The 22,388-nt window shown below is 31.3% G+C and overlaps 4 protein-coding genes across 7 annotated transcripts; all 4 read right to left on the bottom strand.

Annotated features, from left to right (window-relative positions):
* Positions 1-3,814: 3,814 nt before the first annotated feature.
* Positions 3,815-5,346, bottom strand: LOC9323125 (E3 ubiquitin-protein ligase SINA-like 5). 2 transcript variants are annotated; one of them, XM_002888480.2, is made up of 2 exons: positions 4,929-5,346; positions 3,815-4,745 (listed from the first exon to the last, which is right to left on the bottom strand). In XM_002888480.2, the coding sequence occupies exons 1-2, from the start codon at positions 5,265-5,267 to the stop codon at positions 4,056-4,058; spliced, it is 1,029 nt and encodes a 342-aa protein (XP_002888526.1). In that variant the 5' UTR covers positions 5,268-5,346; the 3' UTR covers positions 3,815-4,055. The 2 variants fall into 2 exon arrangements, with proteins under 2 accessions (XP_002888526.1, XP_020889887.1); XM_021034228.1 differs by having other exon boundaries at positions 3,815-4,677; positions 4,929-4,981.
* A 700-nt stretch (positions 5,347-6,046) lies between these two features.
* LOC9324590 (E3 ubiquitin-protein ligase SINA-like 5) lies at positions 6,047-7,386 on the bottom strand. Of its 2 annotated transcripts, none has more exons than XM_002888481.2 (2): positions 7,109-7,386; positions 6,047-6,841 (listed from the first exon to the last, which is right to left on the bottom strand). In XM_002888481.2, the coding sequence occupies exons 1-2, from the start codon at positions 7,367-7,369 to the stop codon at positions 6,158-6,160; spliced, it is 945 nt and encodes a 314-aa protein (XP_002888527.1). In that variant the 5' UTR covers positions 7,370-7,386; the 3' UTR covers positions 6,047-6,157. The 2 variants fall into 2 exon arrangements, with proteins under 2 accessions (XP_002888527.1, XP_020889888.1); XM_021034229.1 differs by having other exon boundaries at positions 6,047-6,788; positions 7,109-7,161.
* A 3,366-nt stretch (positions 7,387-10,752) lies between these two features.
* LOC9324591 (ATP-dependent Clp protease proteolytic subunit 3, chloroplastic) lies at positions 10,753-12,681 on the bottom strand. Of its 2 annotated transcripts, XM_021034234.1 has the most exons (6): positions 12,318-12,681; positions 11,717-11,831; positions 11,456-11,631; positions 11,259-11,354; positions 10,941-11,186; positions 10,753-10,904 (listed from the first exon to the last, which is right to left on the bottom strand). In XM_021034234.1, exons 1-5 carry the CDS (start codon positions 12,615-12,617, stop codon positions 10,947-10,949), a joined length of 927 nt encoding a protein of 308 aa, XP_020889893.1. In that variant the 5' UTR covers positions 12,618-12,681; the 3' UTR covers positions 10,753-10,904; positions 10,941-10,946. The 2 variants fall into 2 exon arrangements, with proteins under 2 accessions (XP_020889893.1, XP_002888528.1); XM_002888482.2 differs by having other exon boundaries at positions 10,753-11,186.
* A 2,659-nt stretch (positions 12,682-15,340) lies between these two features.
* On the bottom strand, positions 15,341-18,237 carry LOC9324592 (protein-lysine N-methyltransferase mettl10). The gene is made up of 7 exons (XM_021035832.1): positions 17,886-18,237; positions 17,602-17,730; positions 17,315-17,515; positions 16,519-16,615; positions 16,145-16,248; positions 15,985-16,036; positions 15,341-15,764 (listed from the first exon to the last, which is right to left on the bottom strand). The coding sequence occupies exons 1-7, from the start codon at positions 18,125-18,127 to the stop codon at positions 15,513-15,515; spliced, it is 1,077 nt and encodes a 358-aa protein (XP_020891491.1). The 5' UTR covers positions 18,128-18,237; the 3' UTR covers positions 15,341-15,512.
* Between the last annotated feature and the right edge of the window lie 4,151 nt (positions 18,238-22,388).

Here is a 22,388-nt window from a genome sequence, read left to right on the forward strand (position 1 = left end):
TGAACTCGCTTGTCGCATGTTGCTTTGCAGCCTCTGTTTCTGAGTTTCTATGGATCTATCATCCAAGTTTGATGCATACCCTCTCTATCATTCCATTTACTTTGTAAGCTTGTGCTTCCTTTCTCTCATTGTCTCCAACCATGTGGTTGATGAACTTGTATCTTTTGTCCCTTCCTTTGGGCTTGAATGAATGAAAACACAAGTATGTTTTGCACACACAAAAAAAAAAAGACTATATAATCATCTGCATCTTCAAGTGATCACCAGTACTCTCAACATATAAGATGGAATCAACCTGAAGTCATCTTTTGAAAGCTTTTTTTTCTTGGAGATGACTCTGTGACCTTTTAACTTAGCTGAAATGTTCTCATCTGCATCTTCTTACTCTTTCATTCATTAGTCTCATTACATATAGAAATCTAAGAAAACATGTCTCTTCACCTTTGGTACTAGCTAGAAACATCATCAAAGTCACAAAGCAATTGTCCATCTCCTAACTTTAGCTATACTAAACTAAACGTGACCCATTTATAATCGGGTTTAAGTTGCTTATGGTACTCACCTAGAGATCCATGTAGGAGCCAATGTAGTTGCAGTTTGGTATGGGGCAGGATCATGAACCGAAAACATATATCTTCTCATGGCTTGATGATTCAATTCCTTACGTGGTGCTTTCTTTACACCTGTATATTGCATTTCAACAAGGGACTATGGTTGCTTCATTGATCTTCTATATGGCTCTGGATGGATGACTTTGGATGGATGGATGACTTATATATATATATAATTGCCATTAAAACTAAGCTCAGAATATAGAGGTGAGTAAAGAAACTGAAAAGTCATCCATCCAAAGTTGAACAAAGAATTTATTTTCATCTCAAAGAGATAAAAATTTATAAATTAAACTCAGTTTTTTTTTTTAAATCTCTTACAACATCATCAAAATTATTTGATTATAATTCTATTATGATGATAGATTATCCGAAATAATGTGATTATGATGAACAACTTTCACGAAAAAATCCTCCAATGCAGTTCTCCCGCACTACTCGGTTCCATGAAGGACGGTTATGCATGTATAACATCTAATGGACAGATTCTCTCCGCAACACACGACACCATGACAGACGGTTTTTAACAAATAATTTTATTTTCATTTCAAATATTACCGGTTCCACCTCAGCGGATGACAGGATGATAGTCAACAATGCAATGCCAAATTTCATGTCACATAAAATGACTAAACATTCATTTTAAGAGACATTATTTTTATTTTTTGACGGCCATTAATTTTTTTTATTTCCAGACAATCAGGTTCAATATGTTCACTAATCACAAACACCTTGGTTAATCTCGGTTAACCCTAACATCACTTGGTTAAGGAAGAAAATCTTGTTTGAGAAATATCAAATGAAGAAATCTGAAAGATTCTACGCTTAAGTAACACAAATCAATCATCACTCTATCCTAATCTACCAAATACCTTGTGGACAGGAAGAGATCATGATGTAAATTTTGTTTATAAGTCAAAACTAGCATTAAACTCATCTCAAATGAAGAAATCTGAAAGATTCTACGCTTAAGTAACACAAATCAATCATCACTCTATCCTAATCTACCAAACCCATAACCCAAAGATGAAACTACTCATGATCAAAATAAAAACAAAAGCAAAAAGGATAAATAAATACATGGTTAAATAATCTAAAGAAGATAGAGATTAAAAAGAAATCTTCACTACATCAATAAATTAAATCTTCATAATCAAAGCAAGATTAGGTATTAATCTCTTGGAATGCTTCAACAAATCAACATTAAGGTGGTGTTATTCAATGATGGATTTTAATAGAATTGAAATCCAACACTAATCCAGTTATTCAACTAATGACTCTAAATCTAGCTTTAAAATTTGGTGGTATTGGATCTTATATTTGTAAACCATGTTTAGTAGATTTTATAGTTAGGTGTTATTCAAATAAGATTTAAAATACTTCATTAAAATCCAGTGTTATTCAAATCTAAAAGACTTGTAAAATCTTTGTATATTAAATACTTCTTTGGAGTTTCATGAGTAAATTATTAGAATCAAAATCCAAGATATACTACAGAATTTTTGAAATCTACACAAACAGATTCTTAAAAACAATATCAGAAAAGCAAATTTAAACCTTAAAGAATTGACTTTAACTCTGTGATTGAATAACACTAAGATAAAATTAGTTTAAAGTACTTAAATAGCTCGAACCTAATGGGTGAAATATTTTGAGAAATCTATTTACGTTTTTACCATTAAGAAATCTATTTAAGAATATAAACTTTATTTTTTACTCATTAAGGTTATCCTTTTTTCTTAAAATAACATGTAATAGCTAAGATTTTATACAAGAATGAGGTAATCTTTCAACAAGAAATGAAAGATTTTTTTTTAATTTTTGCACGATATTTACTTCTCTGATAATTGAATATACTTTTGACTTAGAATAAATTTTACGAAGTTTATAGAACACTTATAAATAAAGTAAGTGTTTTGATGCAATATCTAATAATAATATGTTTGCATTCAAAATAACAGATTACAAAAAGAACTACCACTAATTAAATCTCATTCCAAAAACCCCTAGATACTCCTCTTCCACACGATGAGTTGCACTGGTCTTTAGAACTTCACAAGTTTTCTTGTGACAGCTTGTTTTAGCGCAGCAACCTCACCTTATAACCGCATGTCTTTTGAAATAAAAAAAATAGGAGCAGGTGGATAGCGGGCCAAAGCCGAGTTAAACAAGATCTTGGAGATTTTGACGTCGCAGTGGTCTCCCAACTGATTGGTGCACTTCACTGCTCTCTTTCTTATAGGTGGTTTTTGAAAATAGCGGGCCAAAGCTTAGTTAAACAAGACTTTGGAGATTTTGACGTCGCAATGGTCTCTCAACTACACATTTTTTTAAAAATGCAATGCAAGGAAAATTAACATGGACACATAAGGTGAATGAACATAAGGAAATGGAGGATCAATGGAAGGTGGACACCCAATCTATAGTAGGTGGAGGACCAATAGGATCAAGAGATGGAGGACTTACCAACTAACAACTTTTGCTAAATAACTCAATGAGTAATGCGCAAGACCAAGTCCAAGTTTGACATAATTGATTGTTTCCATATTGTGGTGTGCTACCACTTATCGTGTTTGCTAATCGTTATCGTGAATCTATTGTTAATTGTTTGTACAGTCTGAGTACATAGGAATATTTCCAACCCGATGATATGTCAATTTCTAATCGTTGTGATTCTTACACCCAAATAAAAACCTCGTTTATGTCCTCTAACTAATCACAACTGGAAAAAAAAATTATTCTTCTAGTGAATTCCTTGAATAAAACTCCGCCCAAATATATATTGATTTACATTTGAAGTTATTTTTAGTGAAAGGAGGATAAATCTAAGGTGGAGTCCACCTCAACGAAGTTGTCACGAGCATTATTTTTCCTAAATTTGAAAAGTAATTTTTAGAATATATCATTTTAGGATTTAAAATTCCTATACTTCTTGATTTAACTTTGAATTTTTGGAATTCTTGTAAAAATGTAAAATATCTTTAGCAATTTTTCAAATATATAAATTTAATGAAATGCCAACAATATTTCTAGATATCGAGTATATGGATTTATGTAGCGAGCTTTTGATTTTTACAATTTTAAGAAGCATTTCAAAAGGTTTCATTAATGTAAGTATGTAACTTAAGTCATGTGTTCTATAACCGGACGATATAAGTAAACCCCATTACTATTGGTCTTCTGACTTTTTTACTCAACATTACTATTGTACACCAAAAAAAACAATTGGCAGATGAAAAGTGTTTAAGGAGTTTTACTTTTACATAATCTGAAATTTAAATTCCCAACAATCAACACTACAAAAGAACACACATGCCAGCATCAAGATCTCAATGTGGTGCATGAAAAAGAAGCAAAAGCTCAACGTTAGAGAAGGCTTATGATCAAACGACCTAATAACTTGTAAAAATTGAGCAAAGTGATGAGAGGACAGTTCACATCTTCTCAAATGTGAATATATTTATACCCATAGCCAATGCAAATCTGCATCTTCCAGTGCTCGCCGCTCAACATTTTAGGCGGAATCCACATCACGTCATCTTCAGGATGCGTTTGCTCTCTCACTTTCTGAATTTTCTTCACCATTGTTCCAATCCTTACTGTGCTATACTGGTTGAGTTTAGCCAAACTACATGAGAATTCCGGTATTCCCGGAGCCATATGTGCAATACGGTTTACAGTCACATACACGCCTTCCGATCCCTTGAAAGCCTTAACTACAATCAAATCACCCTCTTTCTCTTCCTTAAAAACAACAATCTTCTTCCTACCAAGGTTCATGGTAAAGATTGTAGGACAGTCAAACACAAACGGGATGAGGAAGTCATCCTCATCCCAAGCGTGTGCAGTACTACAAGCATGTCTTTTGAGATTCGCGTATGACCCAACGTAATTGCAGTTTGGTACAGGGCAAGAACAACGGGCGAAAACACAAACCTTCTCATGGCTAGATTGATTACAATACGTGGTTGTTTCTTTACACCCGTATTTCGCATTTGGACAAGGGACTATAGATGATTCAATAACCTTCTCCATTGCTCTGCATCGTATATCCCCGATGTTACATCTACAGAACGAGCATCTCTTGTTCAATTTTTTGCAGCACGACGAACAAGATAGATGCCCATTACTACACTGAACACACAACAAACCAAACTCGAGAGTCATACACTTAATTGAAACTTAAAACACCAATTAGAGATTGAAGATGTGACCTAAATGTTCTTATTCTGCAATTCCATCAACCTAATAAGCTATGCATATCCACGAATTCGATACATGATGAACAAAATTGTGAATCAAAGAAGAAGAAGAAACCTGATAGATTGGTCTCTTGAGTGGCTCACAACAAGTAGGACAATCGAGAACATCTGAGCTCTGTAGCTTCACCGATTGGGATGATTTAGGACTTCCAGATTGTTCATTCGTTACCAGATCTTCGAAATTGTTACCAATTGTCGCCATTCCAGTAACATCTTCTTCATCTTCTTCTTCTTCGAATTCTCCATCTTCGTATCCGTCTAAAGTACTTGAATCTTCGAACAAGTCTTCGTCTAATTCCTCTTCAGATTCATCGAGAGGAGGAAGTCGTTGCCTCTTCGAGAAACGATCGTCGAAGGCTCCTCTACGTCCGTCGTCTTCTCCAGATATCGCCATCTCTAAATCTCCTCCGATGAGTTTTTCACTGACTAGGACTGCTGATGATCTAATGGGGTGTTTTTCAACCCTAGCTGGTAAAATACTACTTTTAGATAACCTTTTGTCTTCAATTTTGGGTTTTTGAGTAGATGTTTCCAAACCAAACCGAACCGAAATTTTCGGTTTTCAGTTTATAGTTGGTTTATGTTCCCATGCGTATGACTGTGTGACGACGATTACGGTTATTACGGTTACGGTTGATTGACCACCGGTTACAGTTATAAATTTTCTTTAACCGTAACCTTAACCACTCACTATATATATATAGTTGTGGTTAATTATAGTTATGGTTATTTGATGATTACGATACAGTTAATATTGGAAGCGAAATCTTAATATTAGTTTTCACAAAAATCCACTTTATAGCCAATCAAGATTATGAAAAAAGGATTTCCTAAGAAATAAGGAATCAAGATTTTGATAATTTTTGTCAATTTTCAAAGAAAATCTAAAATCTATGTTTTGTGAGTTTTTCACTTTTAACGTTATTTGACTTTTTTCTTTCCATTTTTCATTTTTTTCTAATACAAAATCTAAAAACCATAAACCAAAATCTAAAATCTATAAACCAAAAACTATAATCCAAAAACCATTTTAAAACTTGCAAACATTCATGACCTTAAAGTAGATGTTTCCAAACCGAACCAAACACTTCCAGATAACACACAACCAACATCAAGATCTTTACTATGAACAAAATAGATCTCAATGTGATTCACCAAACGGAAGCAGCTAAGGAAAACAAGAGAAACCAAAAGCTTACCATTAGAGAAAGGTTTTTATGATCCAACAACCTAACTTCAAAAATACTTGTAGCAAAAAGATTTAAGAGAACTTTTCATATATTCTTAGATGTGAATGTATTTATACTCACTGCCGATGCAAATTTGCATCTTCAAGTGATCACCACTAACCATATAAGACGGAATAAACATGAAGCCATCTTCAAACTCCATTTGCTCACTCACTTTCTGAATTTTCTTCACCATTAATCCAAGTCTTAGTGTAGTGTACTGGTTGATTTTAGCCAGACTACATGAGAGGTTGAGTGCTTCCGAAGCCATAGGTGCAATACAGCTCACAGTCACAGACACACCCTCGGATCCTTTGAAAGCCTGAACTACAAGCAAATCACCCTCATTCTCTTCCTGAAAAACAACCTTCTTCTTACCAAGGTCCATGCTAAAGATTAAAGGACGATCAAACACAAACATGATGAGATCATCCTCGTCCCAAGAGTGTGCAGCATGAGCATGGCTTTTGAGATCCGTGTAAGAGCCAACATAGTTGCAGTATAGTATAGGGCAAGAACATGGGGCGAAAAAACAAAGCTTCTCATGGCTTGTTGATTCAATCCCATACACGGTGGTTTCTTTACACCCGTATTTCGCATATAGACATGAAACTTTAGTTGATTCAATAACCTTCTCCATTGCTCTGCATCGTATATCCCCGATAGGCGATTGACAGAACGAGCATCTCTTGTTCATTTTCTTGCAGCACGATGAACAAGCTAAATGCCCGTTATTACACTAAACGCAACAAAACACCATGAGTTTGCAAAAATCATCAACCCCAAAATTACAATTTGTAGCCAAATAAAACTTATAAACCTCTAAATTCATACACCAATCATGTGACCTAAAAGTTCTTATTCTGCAATTCCATCATCCTATTAAGCCATGCATCCACGAATTTGATAATAACATCACAAATGTGATATGACTAGATCAAATATCTCTAATGATGATGTAATAGACACGACAAAAACTATGAATCAAAGAACAAAGGAGTGAAACCTGATAGATTGGTCTCTTGAGCGGCTCGTAACAAATAGGACAATCAAGAACATCTGAACTCTGTAGCTTCAACGATTGAGTAGATTTTGGAGTTCCCGATTGTGCCTCTGTGATCACATCCTCGAAATCATTACCACCAATAGTCGCCATTCTCGTTGCAGTAACATCTTCGCTCTCTTCAACTTGAGAAGGAATTCGTTTTCTCTTGAGGGAACGATCGTCACCGGCTCTTTCTCCGTCGTCTCCTCCACGTATCGCCATATCAAGTGAAAATGATCTTTGGGGTGTCTTTTTTGTTTCACTGATTTCTGATCTAATGGGTTTTATAACTTTTTTTTAACCTTAGTTGGTAAAAAAAAAAACAAATCTCAATTCTTCATTTACAAATTTAATTCTTTTTTAAAAAATTTATGTCCTGTATATAATAATTGAGAAAAGTAAATTACTATGACATATGTCAAACTGAAAACCATTTTCTATGTAAATTTATTAATTTTAAATTTTAAATATTTAATAATTTTATCTATTTTTTAAATTATCCAAATTTACTTTTATAAATTTCCAATAAAATTATGATAGAATCTCCAATATTTTTTTATGAAATAATATCTTTGTTATGAAACAGAATCTTATACTATTATTTGGGGAGTACAATTTATAATTATCCTTTAATAATCTTTCCCTTTGTAAGAATTTACTTAAGAATGCCATTAGAGTTAAAATTTCAAAGAGTAAATTAATTCATCTAATTAAGGATAAACAAGTCGAATACTAATTTATGCAATTTAATTAATTTAATTTAATTATAAAAACGAAAATACATTATTAATTTTAAAACAAATGACCAATCAAAATGAATATATAAGATTTGATATCTAACTTACCTTATTAATTTGTTATTAATCATTATATAGTACTTCAACTCTCATCTTTATATGATTCTAATTTTGTGAAACAAATAAATCATCATATCATCTATATAATAATAAAAAGTAAAACTTTTTCTGCATATGCCATGATTTGAACTTTTAAAAACGAATATAAATTGTTCAATCTATGAAGAAAAAAAATGTAACGGGTCAAAAATTCAGACTTGAGTAATATATTTCTTTTAAATACTAATAAATTCAACAAAAATTCTAACGAGTCAGAATTTGAGTATTTATATTCAATTTCATATTTTTTTTTGAAATATATAATTTTATATACTACAATAAAATTTTAAATATTTTAATTTGGAACATTGAAAAATAGTTTTATTTGATATTTTCAAAGAATATCATCAATACTTAATAGATCAAAAATTAAAAATTATAAATACTCTAATTTAGTTTTTTAAAACAAATATATTTAAAAATATTTATAATAGGCAACATGTTAAATATAATGTGTTATATGATACATGAGTTATGATCCTTATAACTATTTGACATGAGTTATGATCATATAATTTTATTTTTGAAATTCAGAATTTAATATACTACAATAAAATATTTTAAAATATTTGAAATTGGAACATTCAAAAACAGTTTAATTTAAAATTTTAAATAATATCATAAATATTTAATAAATCAAAAAGATAAAAGTTATAAATACTCTATTTTGATTTTTTAAAAACAGATATATTTAAAATATTTATAGCAGGCAATGGGTTAAATATAATGTATTATATGATAAAAAGTGTTATGATCCTTATAACTGACGACATGTTAAGATTATATGATGAGATGGTTAAATAATGTTTGACAGTTCTAAATATTTGAAATTTGATTCTGCAAACAATTTTGAAAATAACGAATGATGGATTGTGAAAGCAATTTTTCATTGAGATTCTAAAATGAAAATATACTTCACGCTCGGGTTGAATTTGACATTATTATATATTAAAAACTATATTTTAACCCGCGGTACACCGCGGGATGATTTAATTTTAAAGTTAGTATAAAAATATTTTGTAAATTGTATCTCCTTCTAACATATTTATTTATATTATAGTTTACAATTGTTATTAAGTAACGGTATACCACGAGTCCATGAGACAATTATTAATAAACTGAGGATTTAACCGTATTAAAGCGGTATATAAATATTGATTCAAATTCGTCCGCCATAAATCCTTTCCGAATTATAATCCGTTCCGTAATTTCTTAACCCGTCCCGTGATTTATTTTTATTTTAAAATTCAATAATTATTTATTATATATAAAAGTTTACAAATTATATCATTCTCTAAGACATTTATATTTTAATAAACTGAAGATTTAATATGTATTAAAGCGGCATGTTAATGATATTTTAAAATTTTATAAATATTTTTATTAAGTAACATTATACCACGGGACAATTTTTGGTTTTATACCTTTTTTTCTAAATGAGACTGATTTAATATGTCTAATATTGGTGGTATTAAAAATAAGGATTTAATCCATATTGAAGCGACGGATTAATAATATTTTAATCTTTTTATTATTGTTGATTCAAAAACCCGTCCCGCCAAACCCGTCTGGCCAAAAAACTCATTTATTTTATTAATGTTGACCTTATTTATGATATGATTCTGAATCATTGTGTAAATATTAAATCGATGTAGAACGTTGAACACACATTTTCGTCAATTAGATAATATATGTCCGTTTTAAAATTTCGAATCACAATATATACAGAAAAAATTGATTTTTTTTTACTTTATGTATTATATGATGATTCAAAACAGTTAAAAACAAATCAAATAAAGATGATAGGAGAATCATAATTCTAAATCTTAATCAAATCTTTTAAATATCTAAATTATTAAATATGGAATATCCGGTGTATGAGTTAGGTTAAATATAACCCGACCCAACAAATTTTTTGTGAAGGATTTTTTGAAACGGGTCGGATATCCAAATAATCCGAAAGCATTTTTACCCACCCGTCACCAAAATGTTGCAAAAATACTAGTATAGATATGTTCATAATATATTCGATTATGCAAATAATTGCTAAATTCCATAATTAGCTCAAAAAGACTCTATTTCAACAACAAAAAAAATACAAATTGAAAAATGAACTTCCTAAATTAATTCAAAATCATAGTTAACATCCTTAATTAACTCAAAATAATCTACGTTTTAGATGCGACTCATTTATGATATTTTGATTTTTGATCTAACTGAATTATATGCAATCTCATTTTGTGGTTGTTAACATAAATTAACTCATTTTCAAATAATATTAATTTTCTTAAAATAATATTACTTTCCGTTTTCATATCTTAAGAAAAATTATCCATAATTGAGTATTATATAAAAAGGAAAATATATTTATTATAAAAAATTATATATATGTACTTAAAAAAGAAATATCTTTTTCACTTACTACTATAATATATCAAAACTTTATTGTAAAATATATAATATATAAAATATTGTACTAAACAAAATTAACCCGTACTATAGTACGGGTCATGATCTAGTTCACAATGTGAACTGAAAACATATCACAGAAGTATATGAAAGTAGTTCACATGCAAGTTACATATTGTAACAAAGAAAAATCAATAAATGTTACTTTTTGGTGTTATCTTTAAATTATTTCTTTCACATAGAAATATTTAATAGATATTAAATTAATCAAACCAGCTGAACCAGGTTCAAAAACCATAATTGGTAGCTTGCAAAAATAGCTTGATTTTGTAGTTTATTTGTGATGTAGCTACAACTTTTGTGCTACAACAAATTATCTATTTTCGCCTTCAAATTAGTCCAAAAATCTATCACAGAAATGGTACAAACACTTGAAATGCAACGATATATGGTTGTAGCTACATATAAAAGGCGTAAACGCTGGAACACAAGTTCTATTCAATGGCAGCATAACCATTCTGTGTCATTGAGCGCTCGGATGGCAAGTTAGTGTTGTCTTTCTTGGTTCCTTCAACTTTCCAAAGATCCCAGACTTTGGTTTTCGGAGGAGGAGTGCCATCTCCGATTGGAGCGATTAGTCCTGGTTTCCCATCATCGATTACAGCATCGATCAAACCATATTCTTTCGCTTCCCATGGATTCAAGAAATTATCACGGTCTGTGTCACCTTCGATCTGTGAAGGATAACATAAACGTGTAAGGAAAAGACTCAAGTCGAAGAAAACTACCAAAAGATACGCAAATACCTCTGATTCGGGCTTTCCGGTGATTCTAGAGAAGATCTTGTTTAGTTTAATCTTGTGGTACATCATTTCTCTTATGCGTATGCTCATTTCCGTTGCCTGAAAGTACACATTCAAAGGATTGTGTTATCCAACACATTTTCAGTAGAAGAGTAAAAACCATTAGAGAAGACATATAAAACAGAATCAAAGTATCGTACTTTGCCTCCAGCGGTACCAAGTGGCTGATGGATCATAACTTTAGAGTTAGGCATGCAATACCGTTTCCCTTTTGAACCAGAAGCAAGGAGAAACGCACCCATAGATGCAGCTAGTCCTAAGCAAACAGTCGATACATCCGCCTTACATTGTTTCATTGCATCATATATTCCCATCCCTACAAAAAAAACAAAAGCCAAACCATTACAAAAACTGAAAACTCGATATCCACACTAAACATGTCGAGATGGCAACGAACATACCAGCAGTAATAGATCCACCGGGCGAATTGATAAACAGCGTAATGTCTCTCTCTGAGTCCTCAGCATCTAGCAACAAAAGCTGACTTATAACCAAATCCGCAGTCATATCATCCACCTGGAGAATATCAAATTCAAGAAAAGCTGTGTCACGGACTCACGGTAGAACAAGAATATATCGAATTGATCTATCGAGTTGATCAAATCTCCATGTTAAGGAAAATACTAGAAACAAGCTTAAACTACATCAAATGCTCCATTAATCATTCCAATAAGCACAAAACATCAACTTCAAGAAAGCTGAGTCGAAGTAACACAAAATCTCCGAAACTCTACTCTCTCTAACTCTCATCAAACAATAGAAACAGCTTAATCTACATCAAATGCTCCATTAACCAACCATTCTAATCAACACAAAACAATCTATTTTGCTTTAAGAATCAAGAACTCTGATACAAAGCACAACTTGAAAGAAAAAGCTCATGTTTTTATAAAATCAATCTCTCAACAAATTCAATTTTATAGTGATATCACCAAATTGATTATCTACACAGAACCAATTCCACTATAACAAGGATTACAAAAAAGGTGAGAAATTTGATACCTGAGAACCCAAAAAGACGATTCTTTGACGAAGCAACATGTTTGTGGTGTCGAGTTCTTCGAAACTTGGAAGCCGTGAAGGTGATTGAGCAACGGAATCAACGGAGAAGCTAGAGACATCCCAGTTACTAGATAAGGTTTGTCTGGGTTTAGATGAGCTCATTGAAGACCTAACGCAAAAGGGTTTCGTTGTTTTAGGGATTCTCTGGTTTCGGATTGGGAAATTAAGCTTTTTTCCTGGATTTATTAGACAAATTGGGTTTGAGGTTGAAGATGAAGCGAGACGCAAACTCATCTCCATTTTTTTTTTTTTTTGGTTTTGGAAGTTTTTTTTTTTTTTTTGAGTTCTGAGATTTTTTGTTAAAGAGGATGAAGCAACTGTGGAAGAGCCATTTGGCCAATTGGTTAAACAAGGGTTAATTAATGCTTCTACACCCAGAGGTTTGGGGTTCGAATCCTAGATACTGCGATTTATTAATAAATTTCCAGATTATTGGAGGCAAGTGTGTAGGAGATCTCCAGCGATGTACAATTATAGCCGTTCGCCAGGATTCTACGCAGAGAGGGAAGTGTCCATCAAGAGCATAAAGAAGGAGGTAAAGGAGGTGAGTATGAAGAAAAAGGTGAAGAAGGTGTCGTCTATCATGGGTCTAATAAGGGTCGGAAGGAATTGTCCGTTGTAGAATCATCTATGTAACAATTCTCATAATTTGCAATAAATAATATATCCAGACGTAAAAAAAAAAAGATGAAGCAACTGATGTAAAACGCTGTCGTTTTACGACCATGAAAGTGTACAATTTTTTTTATGTTACGTGTATGATTCTTCTACTCTCTTATTGATTTACAAGTTTCAATCTTAGACATCGAACTCAAGTACTAAGTTCCAATTCGAACAATTTTGGATTTTATTCTTCAACTTGTTTAATTCGTTGTCTAATAATTAAGAATATGTAAGAGTGTTCAATCCAAATAATAATAAAAAAAAAAGTTTATCCGAATTAAATCGAAATAACCTATTTCAGAATATATTATATTGGGAAAACGATTTTAATTCAAACCTAACTGGAAAAAAAAAAACTAATACAAAACTTTTGAAAAGCTCAAAACAATTCTATACTATTATTTGGGGAGTACACTTTATAAGATACCCTTAACTAACCTTCTCTTTTGTAAAAATTTATTTAAGAATGCTATTAGAGATAAAATTTCAAAGAGTAAATTAATTCATATTATTAAAGATAAACAAGTCAATTTATACAATTTAATTATAAAAACAAAAAATACATTATTATTATTATTATTTTAAATGACCAATCAAAATGAATATATAAGATTTGATATCTAACTTATCTTATTAATTTGTTATTAACCATTATATTTCACCTCTCATCTTTATATAATTCTATTATAGTGAAACAAATAAATCATCATATCATCCATATAATAATAAAAAATAGATTTTTTTCCGCATATGCCATAATTTGAATTTTTAAAAACGAATAAATTATTCAATTTATGAAAAAAAAAATTTAACGAGTCAAAAATTTAGACTTGGATAATATATTTCTTTTAAACAAAAATAAATTCAACAAAAATTCTGCCTGAATAACGGGTCAGAATTTGAGTAATTATATTCAGTTTCATATATTTTTTAAAAATATATAATTTTATATACTACGATAAAATTTTAAATATTTTAATTTTGAATATTTAAAAATAGTTTTACTTGATATTTAAAAACAAATATCATCAATACTTAATAAATAAAAAAATTAAAAATTATATATACACTAATTTGGTTTTCTTAAACGGAGACTCACAAAAATACTCCTTTTTCAATACCCTTTTTCAAAAATGCCCCCTTTAGGTGTTCATTTTTAAAAATACCATTTTTTATGTAAAAAATGACTAAATTACCCTTCTTTTAGTAAAAGACATCACAAATATATAAGAAAAACACGAGAATGTGCACACATCAAAATTAAAAATTTGATTTTGTAAAAACTTGTAAAACCTTTAAAATACCTTGTAAAATGTTCCCGCAAAAAAGTTTTCCGCCAAAAAATTTTCCCGCCAAAAATTTTTTTTGCAGGAAAAGTGATTCCGCAATAATTTTTGGCGGGAACATTTTACAAGGTTAAATGTAATGTATTATATGATAAAAAGAGTTATGCTCTTTATAACCGAAACCATGTTAAGATTATATGATGAGATGAGTTAAATAAGGTTTGACACCTCTAAATATTTAAAATTTTGATTCTATAAGTATATATGAAAATAATGAATGGTGGATTGTGCACACAATTGTTTTTATTGGAATTCTAAAATAAAAATATAGGTATGTACGGGTTGAATTTAATCTTATTATATACCAAAATATGTTTATTATATACGCAATTTTTTTTCACTTACTACTACCTTATATCAAATACATACGTTTTATTTTTAACCAAAAAATGTAAAAAACCGTAAAAATCAAACTGTAACTAAACCGAATTACATACGGTTTCTATATGGTTTCACTTTCAACAAAACGAAAAAACGATACTAAACCGAAAAACAGTACCCCACCCCAATATTTTCTCATCAAACAAAATAAAATAAAAAAATCCTTATATGTCATTGTATTATGTAAAGAATTATTAAAATTGTACTACAAAACAAACAATAATCCAACTTTATATAAATATTTAAAAATTAAAATTTCATTTGTGCTCAGCACGGGTTATGATCTAGTTAAAAATATATTTGGCTAAAATATCATTGATTTTGTAATCTCGATTTGATATCAATGTATTTAGCTGAATTTTTATTATTTTCAAAATTAAAATTCGATACCAATATCTATATTGAACATCCTTTAAAAATGATTGAACACGTTGTTTTATTTTTCGGTTTGATTCAATTTTTAAGGATATGGAACATATGAATCCACTGATTTTAGTTTCGAATTAATTTCTGTGAATTTGGATTCCTGATTTTGATTAATCTACGTCACATACTTGAACACCAAAAAAAAGAAAAAAAACACTGATATATGACCAAATCAGTTTTCTTTGAAAAGAAATTTAAAGGTTATTAAGAGCTCCCAAAAGCACCATCAACAGTCTTGCTTGACACCAACATAAAAAAGATGAGAAAAGGTCTGAGCATTATGTTAAACAAAAAAAAAAATCCACCAACAGGTTTGTAATCACTTCCGCAGAAAAGCAACCGTTGCTACACGCGATCCTACAGACCCACCAAACATGAACGTCGGGTATGTCCTAACGTGGCTGAGATACTCAAACGGAGGTTGATCAATTCTGCTTGCAGCTTCAGAGCCAGAGGAAAGCGAATTGGTAGCGTCATTTCCATCTCCTCTACATAAGTTGGATTTTCTGATGTTGAAATTCTCTACTTCTTCCACCAGTTCGTCCTTTGTGTGGTTACACGATGTGATGACCTTTATAGAAGCAGAAAGAATTCAGATAACATACAGGCAGTTCTTAAAAGTGTTCTACGCCCAGCGGATAGCAAAACAAGCCCATATCAAATAATATTAGGATGAATTTGCATTACGTATCCTATGCGTTAAATACCCTTTAGATTCTTTCTAACAGCATAAACTTATGTGCTTTAGCCGCTTTTAACTAAATCTTATTCAGGAGTTGAGATGCTCTTACCAATATTCCACCAGGAGCAACCAACTTGGACACTGAATCCCAGTACATGACTCTGAAACAGAAATTGGAAGCGTCATTGGTAACCAAATCTAACTGTGTGCTGAATAACAGAAAGCAAGTACGGTAGTTTTCTATAGAGGATAGCAATCTAAGGAGGTACCTTTTGACAGGGCCATCAGGATGCAAACCAATAGCATCTAAAGTTCCTTTGTCCATTACCAGCTTGAACTGCTGTTCCAATTTTGTGTCAAGGATATCATCAACCTAAGAGAGCGAAGCGTTAGTTCCACAATGTAGAGCCCCTTAGATCTATTTTTCCCAAATCTTTTTTATGTGATGTACTACTAGATGCTAATTGCATGTAAGATACATATCCCATTGCTTGATCAAGGTCAGTTACCATTTTCAAGAAAGAAGAGATATACACAAAAAATACTGCATTATTGTGCTAATAGCATTTATACTTTTATGGAGGAAGACTCCTTGTCGTGGTTCTGTAACTCTTTTCTATATTAAAGCTAAACAAAGTCATACCATGAAACGGATATTAGGATAGCCATCACGTTGGGAAAGATGTTGAGCGAGTTCTACCGCACCTTCACTATAATCAGTCCCGGTTAAATCAGAGAACCTGGGTCAGAAAAGTGCAAGGATGATGAGATTAATAATGTCAAACAAGAGTAGATTCTAAATATAAGATTCTAATGGCCAGTGTGTAATGTTCTGTTTAACTTAAATTATCAATGATAAAGCTTAAATGTGATAGCACATTCATGATAGTTTGGGGTTCCATACATTAATGAAACAAGCTCGAGGGTTAAATGCCTTAGGTATACACTATACAGATATAGTAACATTTCTGTTTCACTGCATAGGGGGACTTAAGCCTCTCTGAGAGAGGCTGACTTCTGACTTTCTATACTATCTTCTATAGAATTTTTTCTTTTATCATGACAAACAATGGTTGCTTTCCATGTGAAACAGCTTCAGAACTGAAAATCGTCAAAGCTTACTGTGTCTGTCAAGACTCATATTCCCAAAAGACTAGTGATATACGGGCACCATCTAGGGATCCTCTATAAAGAAGAAAGTCAATAGAAGATCTCGGAAGAAGAGAAAACCAGTACATGAGACATTATGACAGCTATTTTTATCATAAATGCTACATGATTCTAAACTTCTCAGACTCACCTAATGGCAATCGGCTAATGTAAAATGACGAATGACATAGTACCCATGGAAAAAGGGTACAAAGACACTATTATATACAGTAACGACATATACTTAAGCATTTTAGGCCAAAGCTTTAAGAAATGTTTAGAAAACTCACCCTTCCTTAGCAAGTTGATGAAGGAGTAAGCCATTTCCAGTACCAAGATCAAGCACATTCCAACTAGACAAATACTTCTCAGCCTGATCATTCACCTCCGTCGTAACATCGTTGTCAGAAACAGACATGTTTTTCTGAGAAATCTCAACACATAAGTCTTTAGTCCAAGAAGTAACAATCTCCATAACATCATCTCCAAACCTAAAATTACCAACAAAAATAAATCAAAGAAGTTAATTCACTTCCACTAGCATGATCAAAGATCTATAGTGAGATCTGAAAGTTACCAAACTTCGCCAGCATGACCATGCTCCCTGAAATTAGTAAGCTCATCGGAATACGCAGCATCCCAATAGCTTAGAAGACCAAGCATTGATTGACCTCCTCCATCAGCATCTGGCTCTTCCTTATCAGAACTATACACACCAATCCAATTCCTCAATTACTCAATAAAGCGCCTACGTATTTTAGAACATCGACAAAAAACCCTAATTTCTCAATCTAATCCATAACTCTATACAATTTTCCCCATTTTAGCAGAAACAGGTACAACAATAGAGAGAGACGAAACCTGTAATCGGAAGAGACGCGGAAGTTAGCGGAGGAGAGAGCCTCAGCGGCATCGGCGTGACGTTGATCGTCATCGAGAGTGCTTCCATACTCGCTTTTGATCGACCAAGAATCCGCCGCGATAGATCGATCGTCATCGGAAGCCAAACTATCCGTCGTCGTTGTCACCGCCGCGGCGGAGGCTCTGGCTTGTTGTTGAGGAGTCGTCTCAGGTTCTTCCGGTAGCAATCTGATTCCCGCCATCGCAGATTCCTTCAACGCCACAGAGAAAAAAAAAATGTACGGTTCGTTTTTTGACGCAGTCGAAGATGAAATGAAACCCCTACCCCTACTTATGACAATCCTTCACTTGTTCTATATATATCTCCTCTTTATTTATTACTTTTAGACATAAATATTACCAGATATTAGATACATATAATAATGTTTTTAGGAAATATTTAACACAAAAATAATTTTGGTAAGTTTTATTGGCTAACGGTTTATTAAATCCGTTATTTTTTGCATGTTTTATTAGCTAACGGATTATTAAAACCGTTATTTTTCTCGTTGTTCGTTAATTATGTTATGAATTTTAAAGCGGGTTTATGGTGGATTCATGTATTTTTATTGATTTAAAATTTTATGTAATTAGTTGATTTATAAATTTATATAAGATTGAAAATTTTAAGTAATTTTTAAATCAGATAATTCCATTTTGAAATAACAAAATCACTGACGATAGACAAAGAAATTGGTTATACACACCTTTCACCTAAACTTGCATTCTTACTTCATTCCAATAGAGTTTATATGTTGACATTGGAATGAGGGGAGACATAGAGATTTTTCGATAGATTAGATTTAGCATACCCTTTACGTATAGTGTGATATAGAATATCGAGATAATCATCAATCGGTTCAAAAACATGAATGGCCTCAACGACGATGCTATGATGACAATACAAACTTCGTCTGGAATAAATGCTCTTGAAAAATATCATTCTTAAAGACGAGAGGGAGAATGTGATGGAGATCATAGCATCGTCGTTGTGACAATCCTTCACTTGTTGTGTATATATAACAAATTTTCTCTTTATTTATTACTTTGACACATAAATATTAGATACATATTTGATATAATAATGTTTTTAGGAAAAGTATTTAACACAAAAATAATTTTCGTAAGTTTTATTGGCTAACGGTTTATTAAATCCGTTAGTTTTTGGTATGTTTCATTGGGTAACGTATTATTAAAACCGTTATTTTCTTGTTTGTTCGTTAATTGTTATGTTATGAATTTTGAAGCGAGTTTATGGTTGATTCATGTATTTTAATTGATTTAGAATTTTAAGTAATTAATTGATTTATAAATTTATATAAGATTGGTAATTTTCAGAAATTTTAAATTAGACATCTCCATTTTGAAATAACGAAATTTACCCTCAAATTAAGGGGGTGTTATTGGTTTATTAATTTGTAAATCCATATAGAATTTGAAAATTTCTATTAATTATGAAATCAAGATATATGGATTTTGAAATAACATGTGTTTACCCATGGATTTGAATCCTTCTATTTTTCTCTTTCAATTCCATTCAATTCCATTTAAAACATAATTTGGATTCTCAAATCCAAAAACAAATGACTAAACGAATAACATATGATTTTAACTAGTATTTATAAATCATAGAACCAATAACACATGAATTTAATTAGGATTTTAAAATCAATGATTGAATAACAAATGATTTTTGTTTGGATTTCTAATTCCATATAAATCCATGAACCAATAACCCCTCCTAAGTCTCTGTATTTTGCACTTCTAAATTCTTTAAAATATCAACTTTTAAAAAAAATTTAATAAATCATGAAACGAATAACATCATATTTCAACTGCTATTTAGAAATCATTGGATGAATAATAGGTGATTTTGACAAGAGTTTCAAAATTAATGACCCAATAACATATAAATCATTAAAAACCCACTAACCTAAACTATACTAAATTCATTTGTTTTTAGAAATACTTTCATCGATTGTTTTAATTTTCTGTTTAATGAGACTTTAACGCGATATTTTCTTAAAACGCAAGGATGCATTTAACATCTACTTAAGAATATTGAAATTTGACCTTTTAACATTTTTTTTTTGTTGTTGATACGTAAAAAGAAAATATTGTTTATAGAAAAAGAGCATACCCACAAAACTAAATGGTAAATCATCAAGACATCAACGATCGACAAAAGAAATTGGTTGTACGTCCCTTTCACCAAAATTTGAATTCCTACTTCCTTCCAATAGAGTTAATTAGAGTCAATGGAGAAAAGGACAATCTCTATATATGTTGAAGTTGGACCGAGAGGAGACAACATAGCGATTTTTTTTGAGGATTTACCGCCTAGATTAGGTTTGATTCTAGATTCATGGATGCCGAAGACATACCATACCCTATGTTATCAATGGATAGAATGAATGAAAAATAAATTTGGTCACTCCAAACAGTTAAAAGAGAGAACATTCAAACTCGTGTCGCCTTAAAAATGTTAAAAGAAAAACTTTTTGTTTTGAAAGAAATTTCTCAACTCTTCTTTGGTAGAGCTCTATAAAACCAAAAATGATACTGTGATATGTTGTTGTTGTTGGCTTTAGCATACCCATATAAGCATAGTGTGATACAGAATATCGGGATTATCATCAATCGGTTCAAAAACATGAATACCCTCAACGACGCTGCTATGGTGACAAAACAAACTTTGTCTCGGACAAATGCTCTTGAAAAGTATAGGAGAGGGAAAATGTGATGGAGTTTCAGAGAAGAGTTACATGGTGCTCGTATACATTAGCGAGAATGTATGTTTTCTAGAAGATCAAGTGATTTTGCGTCTACTCATTATAATTTTTTGTTTAATATTTTTTATATTTATGATCGTCTCTTTTCTCCATAATATTTTATAATAATAATATAAATCTCAATAAATGATTTAGAGGGTTACATTTCTTTATAATTATTTTTTAGAACATATGTCTTGATTTATTGTAAAAAATTTTGTTGGAAAACTATCTCAATTCATTACGACTTTTCGTTTAATTTTTCTCTCTTTAAAGATTTTTGAAATCTTTTCCTCCGCGATTATTAAAATCTCTTTTAAAATTAGTCATATTAGTTAAATTTTATTTTTGAAGTATTAAATAAGGAACTCCTAATCCTATTATAATAAATCACAAGTCACTTTCCAAATAACTGCAGCTCTCCCCATTTGACACCTGTCTTAAGTTTCAAATTCTACTCTTTTATTTTTTTTCTTTTTAAAACCAATTTACAACAAAAAAAAATAAATTAAAAAACTGTTCTTCATCCCCATATCTCCATAATCTCTACAATATCTTTTGAAAAAATCTTTTTAACTCAATGTATATACAAAATACTGTTACACAAATTTGTAACTAATTGCTAAAGAAAAAAATACAATTTACTAATCATTTGAGTAAAAAATAAATTGCTACACTGATTTGACGGCGCAAAGGGCGGGTGGGTTATTAAACTAGTATGAGTATAATAAACTCAAAGGGTATACGTCAGGATCAAATTATTGACTTTTCCAATCTCTTTTTTTTTTTGTTCTTTCCAATAAGGGTTATTGACTTTTCCAATCTCTTATATCCTATTTTGTCATCTTTAGAGAAATGAAGCACATAAGAGTTAGGAGATAAGAGATAGGAGATAGGTAATAGGAGATAGAAATGGTATATTATCGGCAAGAGTTAAATTTGACAAATATAGAAAGTGCTTTAAGAGACAGGTTTGAGGTAAAGCCGAAGATTGACGAGAAAGCGTGTCAAGACTGTTCATCTCATGAAATCTGCGGCTTCAACAATACCACACAGGTTTGCTGCAAAGAACCCTTATCATCAGCATGCAACACACTCCATCCACCCAGCCCCGGCTCTAGACATCTGCTGGAGGTCCATTTATTTATTGCCTTTTTTTTGGATGAATCCATTAAAATTCGGGTCTAATATTTTTTTCTAAACAATGCCCTTTTTCCCAGTTTAGGGATCTCAAATTTATTGAGCCTGGCATACGAAGTAGGAGAACCTTCACCCGGTAAACTTTACCAATCCTTTGGTAATTATGAGCAAAATTTATAAAATAACCGCTGTTAATTTTTTTTTACCAAATGGTGATCATATCTAACTTGGTTTCAAAGATTTCCTTGGGAGAGAGGTTGAGTCCTTTTTTCTAGGGTCGAGTCCCCAAACCATCGGATAAAGTCCCCAAACTTATTACAAAAAAAATCTTTTTAATACTTTTATCATTTTATAACATCTGTTTCATTATTTTTTCCTAATATTTGTTTAAATTTGAATAGTATTGGAAGATTCATTTGTTTTCTCAAAATTTATATATTGTATTGCATTCATTTTTGAAGGTCTTTTTGTTTATATCCCATACTATTATTTGGGGAGTACAATTTACAATTACCCTTAATTAACCTTTTCATTTGTAAGAATTTACTTAAGA

Source organism: Arabidopsis lyrata (genome assembly GCF_000004255.2).
Source record: "Arabidopsis lyrata subsp. lyrata unplaced genomic scaffold ARALYscaffold_2, whole genome shotgun sequence".
Classification (NCBI taxonomy): Eukaryota; Viridiplantae; Streptophyta; class Magnoliopsida; order Brassicales; family Brassicaceae; genus Arabidopsis; species Arabidopsis lyrata.